We start from the raw sequence: 9091 nt of genomic DNA, 5'->3' as shown, positions 1-9091 counted from the left end.
AAAATACACCCCCCCCCCCCCCCAGCACCCCATTTACCCCCCTCCCCCAGGACCCCATGGTGCTGAGACCCCAATATCCCCCCCTCGGTCCCCAAAATGCCCCCCCCCGGACCCTGACATTGTCCCCCAGGACCCCATTATGCCCCTCCAGCACCCCGTTATCCACCTCACGACCCCATTATCCCCCCCCCAGACCCCAATATTGCCCCCCAGTACCCCAATATTGCCCCCCCAGGACCCCATTTACCCCCCCAGCACCTCAATATCGCCTCCCAGCACCCCATTTACCCCCCCCAGACCCCAATATTGCCCCCCAGCACCCCATTTACCCCCCGAGCACCCCAATATCGCGCCCCCAGCACCCCAATATCGCCCCCCCCGACCCCATTTACCCCCCCAGACCCCAATATCACCCCCCCCCAGACCCCAATATTGCCCCCCAGTACCCCAATATTGCCCCCCCAGGACCCCATTTACCCCCCCAGCACCTCAATATCGCCTCCCAGCACCCCATTTACCCCCCCCAGACCCCAATATTGCCCCCCAGCACCCCATTTACCCCCCGAGCACCCCAATATCGCGCCCCCAGCACCCCAATATCGCCCCCCCCAGGACCCCATTTACCCCCCCAGCACCTCAATATCGCCTCCCAGCACCCCATTTACCCCCCCCAGACGCCAATATTGCCCCCCAGCACCCTAATATCGCCCCCCCAGGACCCCATTTACCCCCTCAGCACCTCACTATCACCCCCCCAGCACCCCAATATCGCCCCCCCAGCACCCCATTTACCCCCCGAGCACCTCAATATCGACCCCCCAGCACCCCAATATCGCCCCCCCAACACCCCATTTACACCCCGTGACCCCAATATTGCCCCCCAGCACCCCAATATCCCCTCCCAGCACCGCAATATCACCCCCCCAGCACCCCATTTACCCCCCCAGACCCCAATATCGCCCCCCAGCACCCCAATATCGCCTCCCAGCACCCAATTTACCCCCCGCGACCCCAATATCGCCCCCCAGCACCTCAATATCACCCCCCCAGCACCACAATATCACCCCCCCAGCACCCCATTTACCCCCCCAGACCCCAATATCACCCCCCCAGACCCCAATATTGCCCCCCAGCACCCCAATATTGCCCCCCCCGGACCCCATTTACCCCCCGTGACCCCAATATCGCCCCCCAGCACCTCAATAACCCCCCCAGCACCGCAATATCACCCCCCAGCACCCCATTTACCCCCCCAGACCCCAATATCACCCCCCAGCACCCCCATTTTGCCCCCCCGCCCCCCCGTAACAAACCACAGACCATCTCCCCCCCCTTCGGGCGTCCTTTATTGAAACCCAAGGGCCGGGTGGGGAAGCCCCCGACCGGGAATCGCGATCGGGGGTCCCGGCAAAAACAAACCTGGGGAGCGGGAAGGGGTCCCGGCAAGGGGGGGGGGGCGCCGGGGGGGCTCCCCGCTAGCGGAGGAGGTGGAAGGTGAGCCAGTACATGAGGAGGGGCTGCGCGGCGGCCACGGCCACGGTGAGGTACATGCGCAGCTGGTTCTTGGCGCCGCGCACCGGCACCCCCTCGGCCGCCGCCTCCGACAGCAGCTTGAGGCGCAGCGTGCGGATCTGCGGGGTGCAAAAGCCGCCCCCCCCCCGGCTTTAGGATCGCGGGGCGTGTGGGGGGGGGAGGGGGGGCGGAATTTGAAGGCGTCCCCCCCGCCCCGGGCTCACCATGAAGATGAAGATGCTGAGGCAGCACCAGCTCAGCGCCACGTAGTAGCCGGTGGCGCCGAAGAGGAGGCCGGAGAGGAGCCCGAGGATCATCCTGCGGGGAGAACGGGGTTAAAAGGATGCCCCCCCGGCTCCTAAAAAATTAAAAAGCGGCCCCCCCCCGGCAGCTCACCCCACGTATTTGTAGCCGGCGAAGGCCACCAGGTCGATGGTGGTGAGGTCGGCGGGCAGCGCCACCAGGTAGAGGCTGAGCAGCACCGCCAGCACCTCCAGCAGCAGCCAGGCCAGCGCCGAGCTCGCCTGCAGCCCCAGGCTGTCGGGGGAGAACCTGGGGGGGGGGGCTTTTTGGGGACCCCCACCCCACCCCCCCGCAACACCGTAGGGTTTGGGGAAGCCCCTCCTGGGGGGTTTCGGGGGGGTTGGGGGGAAGCTGGGGGGGCTGTCGGCGAATGGGGATCGCTGCGGGACGTGGAGGGGGGGGGTGGGTGTTGGGGAGCCCCCCCCTCGAGGTTTAGGGACCCCCCCCCCCGCAGGGTTTAGGGACAGGGACCCCCCCCCCCGGAGCCCATGGACACCCGCAGGGCGCATGCCCCCCCCCCTCAAGGCCCATGACCTCCCCCTAGGGGCTCAGGGACACCCCCCCGGCACCCCAGGGACCCCCCCTCAGGGCCCAGGGACCCCCCCCACCGCTCCCCCCCCCCCATAAACTTGGGGATCCCCCAGTGCACGGGGACCCTCCCCCTCCCCCAAAAAAATTTGGACCTTTTGGGGACCCCCCCCCCCCCCCCCAGCCCACCTCCCTCGGACTCCCAGGGACCTTGCCTGGGCCACCCCCCCCCCAAGGGTTTGGGGGCTCCCTATGGGGACAGGGACCCCCCCCCGGGGGCACGGGGACCCCTGTGGGGACTCTTGGGACTTCCCCCCCCCCCCCCCAATCTGTTGTGGGGGCTCCCTATGGGGACAGGGACTCCCCCTTGGGGACAGGGACCCCCCCCCCCCGGGGACAACAAGGGGGCACGGGGCCCCCCCAAAAAGGCTCAGGGACCCCTGTGGGGATTTTGGCCCCCCCACGCCCCCCCCCCCCATATCCCGGGGCCCCCCCCGACCTGTTCTGGGTGCCCAGCGCCAGCCCGGCCACCAGCAGGTAGGTGATGAAGGCCATGGCTGCGGGGACAGGGGGCGGGTTTAGGGTCAGGGTTTGGGGTCAGGGGGCCGGGTCGGGGTATTGGGGTCAGGGTTTGGGGTCGGGGCCGTACCCGGGATGTAGAGGTCGGGGGCGTTGACGTCGAAGCGGGGGGCAACCGGCGCGTCCTGCTGGTAGCGAACCTGCCAGTCCTGCGGGGCGGCAGCGGGACTGGGATCGGGAACGGGAATGGGAACTGGGACGGGAACGGCACTGGGAGTGGGACTGGGAACGGAAACAGGAGCAGGAACGGGAACTGGGACGGGAACGGCACTGGGAATGGGACTGGGAACGGGACTGGCACCGGGAACGGGATCGCGAATGGGAACAGGAACGGGAACTGGGAATGGGATCGGCACTGGGGGCAGGATCAGGAACAGCACCGGGAATGGGAACGGGAACAGGATCATGCTGGGAATGGGATTGGCACTGGGAGAGGCACCAGGAATGGGATCGGCATTGGGCATGGGAACAGGAATGGGAACGCACCGGGAATGGGAACGGGAACAGGAACTGGGACAGGAAGGGCACTGGGAATAGGATCAGGAATGGGAACAGGAACACAGTGGGAATGGGACTGGCACCAGGAGTGACACCGGGAATGGGATGGGGAGCAGGAATGGGAATAGGAACAGCACCGGGAATGGGATCGGGAACAGGAGTGGCACTGGGAACGGGAACAGGACTGGGACTGGAAATGGGACTGGAATCAGGACTGGGAACAGGAGCGGGAACAGGAGTGGCACCAGGAACGGGAACAGGTCTGTGAATGGCAGCAGGAGCGGGAATGGGGTCGGGACTGGAAATGGGACCGGGATCTGAATTGGCACTGGGAATGGGAACAGCAGCAGTGGGAAGGGGAATGGGAACGGTGCCAGGAATGGGACCAGGATCGGGACTGGGAACAGCAGCAGGAGGGGGAAGAGGAGTGGGAACGGGAATGGGAATTGGAGTGGGGATGGGAACAGGACTAGGACTAGGACTGGGAATGGGATCGGGCCTGGAAACGGGACTGGAACCGGGACTGGGAACAGGACCAGGAATGGGGATGAGATTGGGACTGAGATCAGGAATAGCACTGGGATTGGGACTGGAAAAGCACTGGGATTAGGATTGGGACTGGAAATGGGATTGGGAATGGCACCGGGACTGGGAAGAGCAGCAGGAGGGGGAAAGGGAGCTGCAATGGCAACGGGAGCGGGACCAGGAATGGGGATAGGACTGGGAACGGGATCGGGACTGGGACCAGGAACAGAAACGGGAATAGGACCGAGCCTGGGAACAGGATTGGGACTGGAGCCGGGACTGGGACCAGGAACGGGAATGGGGATAGGACCGGGACTGGGAACGGGATCGGGACTGGAACCGGGACCGGGACCAGGCACGGCCCTGGGAACAGCAGGAGTGGGGACGGGAACGGCACCGGGAGCAGCCCCGGGACTGCGCCCAGCCCCGGTGCCGGTGCTCACCTGGTGCCCGAAGGGGAAGACGAGCAGCCCCAGCTTCCTCCCCACGTACACCGTGTCCACGGCGAAGTAGTACTTGAGGCGCCCCACGGGCACGAACCGGTCGAGCTGGGGGGGGCGGGGAGGAGAGACGCTGAGACCCCCGGGTCCCGGCCCCAGCCCCCCCCCCCCGGTACCCCCCCGGCGCTCACGTTCCGGTCCACGATGTCCCGGCCCTGGCTGGCCAAGCTGCTGCCGTAGGCGGCGGCCAGGCTGGACACGGGCTCGGCCAGGAAGGCGGCGGCGGGGGGCGGCAGGCGGGCGGCGGCGGACGACGACGAGGGGGGGGGGGCCGCCGGGGGGGCCCCGTAGGCCCGGCCCGGGGGGGCGCCGCCGCTGGTGTCGTCGAAGAGAGGCCGCGGCTCCGCCATCCGCGGAGGGGCCGGGCCCGGGCCGCGGCGCTTGGGGGCTGCGGGAGAGGCGAGGTCAGGGCCCGGGGGGGGGAGGGGGGGGCGGCGGGGCCCGGGGCCGGTCCGCGCGGTACCCACCGAGCCCCGCCGCCGCTCCCGGGGGCTCCATGGCGCTTCCGCTTCCGGCGGGGGGGAGGTCACGTGAGGAGCGCGGGAGGAAGCTGTTGGCGGAGCGGCGTGGCGGGCCCGGCAGCTGGCCGGAAGTTGTGGTTGCCATGGGGACGGCGCGCGGGGCACGTGACCGCCTTGCCGACGCTGCGCGCTGCCCCCCCCCCCCCCCCGCTGGGTGCTGGGCGGCGGTGACGTGGCGGCGGTGACGTCACGGCGGTGGCACAGTGACGTCACGGCCACTGTGGCCCCGGGGCTGTCCCCAGGGTGTCGTGGCCGTAGGCCCGGCCGTGGCAGCCGTCTTGTCCCCAGGGCCACCATGTCACCAAAGCCATGACGTCACCAGGGCCATGACGTCATCAAAGCCATGACGTCATCAAGGCCATGACATCACCAAGGTCATGACGTCACCAAGGCCACCATGTCACCAAGGTGGTGACGTCACCAAGGCCATGACTTCACCAGAGCCATGACATCACCAAGGCCACCACGTCACCAAGGCCATGATGTCACCAAGGCCATGATGTCACCAAGGCTATGATGTCACCAAGGCCGCCATGTCCCCAGGGCCACCATGTGTCCCCAGGTCCCTCCCCAGGGACGCTCGGTGGCCATGGTGGCCCCGGGGCTGTGTCCAAGGTGTCAGGGCCATAGGCCTGGCCGTGGCAGCCGTCTTGTCCCCAGGGCCACCATGTCCCCAAGGCCACAGTGTCCCCATGGCCTCAGTGTCCCCATGGCCCCAGGGCCACCACGTTCCTAGGTCCCTCCCTAGGGACACTCGGTGGCCACAGTGGCCCCTGAGGTGTCGTGGCCATAGGCCTGGCCATGGCAGCCATCTTGTCCCCATGTCCACCATGTCCCCAGTGCCACCACGTCCCCAGTGCCACCACGTCCCCAGTGCCACCACGTCCCCAGGGCCACCACGTCCCCAAGGCCACACGGTGGCCATGGTGGCCCTAGGGCTGTCCCTGAGGTGTCGTGGCCATAGGCCTGGCCGTGGTGGCCATCTTGTCCCCAAGGCCTCAGTGTCCCCAGGGCCATCTCGTCCCCAAGGCCACCATGTCCCCATATCCCCCACGTCCCCGTGGCCCCCCCCCCAACCCCCACAGCCCCCCCCCCCAAGGCACCCCCATCCTCCCCCCCTCGTGCCTCCCCCTTCATCACCGCCGCAGCCCCGGGGCTATCGGGAGGAAACCGCGGGTCCCGTGGTGGCGGCGTGTGACCGGCCCCGTGACGTCCCCATGGCGGTTGGGGGGGGGGGGCGGGGGGGAGGACTCGGGGGGCCCCCCCCTCACCATGTCCGGGGGGTGGGATCTCCGCTATGGGGCCCGCTATGGGGCCGGCCGTGGGGCGCCGCTGTGGGGCGCCGCCATGGGGCGCGGCGTGGCGCTGGGGCTGCTGCTGGTGGCCCAGGGGGGGCTGCTGCTGCTGGGCACCGTGGGGCTGTGGGTGCTGGAGGGGGGGCCGCGGACCCTCGGGGACCCCCCCGGGACCCTCAACGCCTCCGGGACCCCGCGGTGGGACCTGGCCTCCGCCTTCTTCTTCTCCACCGCCCTGCTCACCACCGTGGGTAAGGAGCCCTCCCGCCCCCGAATCGGGACCACCGCCCCCCCCCCCCGAATTGGGACCCCCCTGCCGTGGATCAGGACCCCCATGGGCACCGGGACCCCCAGGACCCCCAAGGGCATTGGGACCCCCAGGACCCCCATGAGCACCGGGACCCCCATGAGCACCAATTTCCCCAGGACCCCTCTGAGCACCAGCCCCCCCCCCCCTGGGACCCCCAAGATCATGGAGACCCCCAATTCCCCCAGGACCCCCATGAGCACCAGGACCCCTGGGACCCCCATGGGAACCAGGACCCCCACAGGCACTGGGATCCCTATGAGTAACAGGACCCCTGGGACCCCCCAAAGAACATCGGGACCCCCGTGAACACCATGACCCCTGTGGGGACCAGGACCCCCAGGACCCCCATGGGCACCGAGACCCCCGAGAACCTCAGGACCCCCATGGGCACTGGGACCCCCATTAGCACTGGGACCCCCAGGAGCCCCATGGGCACCGGGACCCCCCTGGGCACCAGGTTGCTCAGGACCCCCATGAGAACCAGGCCCCCTGGGACCCCCAAGAGCATCGAGACCCCCCAAGGGCATTGGGACCCCCATGAGCGCCAGGACCCCCGGGACCCCCATGAGCACTGGGACCCCTGGGAGCCCCATGAGCACTGGGACCCTCAGGACCCCCACGGGCACCAGCCCCCCCGGGACCCCCCCAGACCACAGAGACCCCCAATTCCCCCAGGACCCCCATCGACACCCAGCCCCCAACCTCCCCCCTCCCCCCCCCCCTCCCCCTCCAACCCCAGGGGTCCCCCCTCCCCTTTCACTTACTGGGGGGTCCCCCCCCAAATTTCCTCCCCCAGGCTACGGCCCCGTGGCCCCCCTGTCCCCGGGGGGCAAAGCCTTCTGCCTGGCCTACGCGGCGCTGGGCGTCCCCTTCACCGTGCTGACGCTGGCGGCGGTGGCCCGGTGGCTTTCGGTGCCGGTCACCCGGTGGCCCCAGCGCTACCTGCGGGCGCGGTGGGGTTGGAGCCCCCGGGGGGCCGCCGGGCTCCATTTGGGGCTGCTGGCGCTGGCGGTGGCGGGGGGCTTCGTGCTGCTGCCCGCCGCCGCCCTGTGGGCCCTGGGGGGCTCCGGGAGCTTCTTGGACGCCGTCTTCTTCTGCGGCATGGCCGTCACCACCGTGGGGCTGGGGGACGCGGCGGTGGCACCGGAGGGGCAGCCCCTGCGTCACCTCTATCGGGTGGCCTTGGCCGGTGAGCGGGGACGGGGGGTGGGGGGCGTTGGGGTGGGGGGCGTTGGGGCGGAGGGATCCATGATTGGGTCTACGTGGTGGTTGGGTCTACGTGGTTGGGTCTACGTGTTTGGGGTCTTTGTGGTGGTGGGGTCTCCACTGGGGGGGGTGTCTTTATGGTGGTTGGGTCTTCATGGTTGGGGTCTTCGTGGTTGGGGTTTCCATGGTTGGGGTCTTCATGGTGGTTGGGGCTCCGTGGTTGGGTGTTCGTGGTGGTGGGTTCTTTATGGTTGGGTTCTCCGTGGTTGGGGTCTCCATGGTGGTTGTGGTCTGTGTTGTGGTGGGGTCTCTGTGATCATGGGGTCTCCGTGCTTGGGGGCTCCATCATGGCTGGGTCTACGTGGTGGTTGGGTCTATGTGATTGGTTCTGCGTGGTTGGGGTTTTCGTGGTGGCGGGGGTCTCCATTGGGGGGGTGTCTTTATGGTGGTTGGGTCTTCATGGTGGTGGGGTTTCCATGGTTGGGGTCTTCATGGTTGAGGTCTTTATGGTTGGGGTCTCTATAGTGGTGGGGTCTCCATGGTTGGGTCTTCATGGTGGTTGGGTCTCCATTGGGGTGGGGTCTTTATGGTGGCGGGGTCTTCAAGGTGGTGGGGGTCTTCATGGATGGGTCACCGTGATGGCAGGGTCTTCATTGGGGGGGGGGGTCTCCATGGTTGGGGTCTCCGTGGTGGTGGGGTCTATGGGGGGCTCTCCATGGGGGTGGAGTCTCCATGGGGGTGGGGTCTCCATGGGGGTGGGGTGTCCATGGGGTGGGGTCTCCATGGGTGGGGTCTCCGTGGTGGTGGGGTCTATGGGGGGGATCTCCATGGGCATGGAGTCTCCATGGGGGTGGGGTCTCCATGGATGGGGTCTCTATGGGGTAGGGTCTCCATGGGGATCTCTCCATGGGGGTGGGGTCTCCATGGATGGGGTCTCCATGGGGACCTCTCCATGGGGTGGGGTCTCCACGGGGGGGGTCTCTGACCGCTGCCCCCCTCCCCCCCCCCCCCAGCCTACCTGCTGCTGGGGGTGACGGCGGCGCTGCTGCTGCTGGCGGCGTTCCAGCAGCTGCTGGAGCTGCACGGGGTCAGCGCCGCGCTGCGCCCCCCCCCGGCCCCCCCCGAGGAGGACGGGGGGCTGCTGGACGAGGGGGGGCAATAAACGGGGGGGCTCGAAGCGCGATGGGCTCGCTGTGGTCACTGGGGGGGGAGGGGGGGGGGGCTTGGGGGTCCCAGACCCATGGGGGGCGGTCCCGGTCCCATTGGGGGGGGGGTCCCAGACCCTTTGGGGGGGGTCCCAGTCCCACTGGGGGG

The 9091-nt window shown here is 68.6% G+C and overlaps 2 protein-coding genes across 2 annotated transcripts; one reads left to right on the top strand and one right to left on the bottom strand.

Moving 5' to 3' along the window:
- Window positions 1-1333: 1333 nt before the first annotated feature.
- Window positions 1334-5042, bottom strand: YIF1B (Yip1 interacting factor homolog B, membrane trafficking protein). The gene is made up of 8 exons (XM_083854164.1): window positions 4913-5042; window positions 4577-4833; window positions 4389-4493; window positions 2993-3071; window positions 2843-2900; window positions 1909-2064; window positions 1737-1830; window positions 1334-1631 (listed from the first exon to the last, which is right to left on the bottom strand). The coding sequence occupies exons 1-8, from the start codon at window positions 4941-4943 to the stop codon at window positions 1476-1478; spliced, it is 936 nt and encodes a 311-aa protein (XP_083710290.1). The 5' UTR covers window positions 4944-5042; the 3' UTR covers window positions 1334-1475.
- Window positions 5043-6238: 1196 nt separating this feature from the next.
- Window positions 6239-8960, top strand: LOC310891954 (potassium channel subfamily K member 6-like; the record flags this gene model as incomplete). The annotated part of the gene is made up of 3 exons (XM_083854165.1): window positions 6239-6512; window positions 7368-7760; window positions 8791-8960. 3 exons carry the CDS (start codon window positions 6239-6241, stop codon window positions 8937-8939), a joined length of 816 nt encoding a protein of 271 aa, XP_083710291.1. The 3' UTR covers window positions 8940-8960.
- Window positions 8961-9091: the final 131 nt, after the last annotated feature.

The sequence above is a fragment of the Anser anser genome, assembly GCF_964211835.1.
Source record: "Anser anser genome assembly, contig: HAP1_SCAFFOLD_344, whole genome shotgun sequence".
Classification (NCBI taxonomy): Eukaryota; Metazoa; Chordata; class Aves; order Anseriformes; family Anatidae; genus Anser; species Anser anser.
Note: the sequence above shows the minus strand (reverse complement) of the source record. Positions and strands in the feature narration are given on the sequence as shown.

Coding starts and splice junctions, on each gene's coding strand:
- YIF1B (XM_083854164.1), bottom strand. CDS start 4,943: ATGGAGCCCCCGGGAGCGGCGGCGGGGCTCG. Junction 2,065..2,842: donor GCGCTGGGCACCCAGAACAG/GTCGGGGGGGGC, acceptor CCCCCCCCCCAG/GTTCTCCCCCGACAGCCTGG. Junction 1,831..1,908: donor GCCGGCTACAAATACGTGGG/GTGAGCTGCCGG, acceptor TTCTCCCCGCAG/GATGATCCTCGGGCTCCTCT.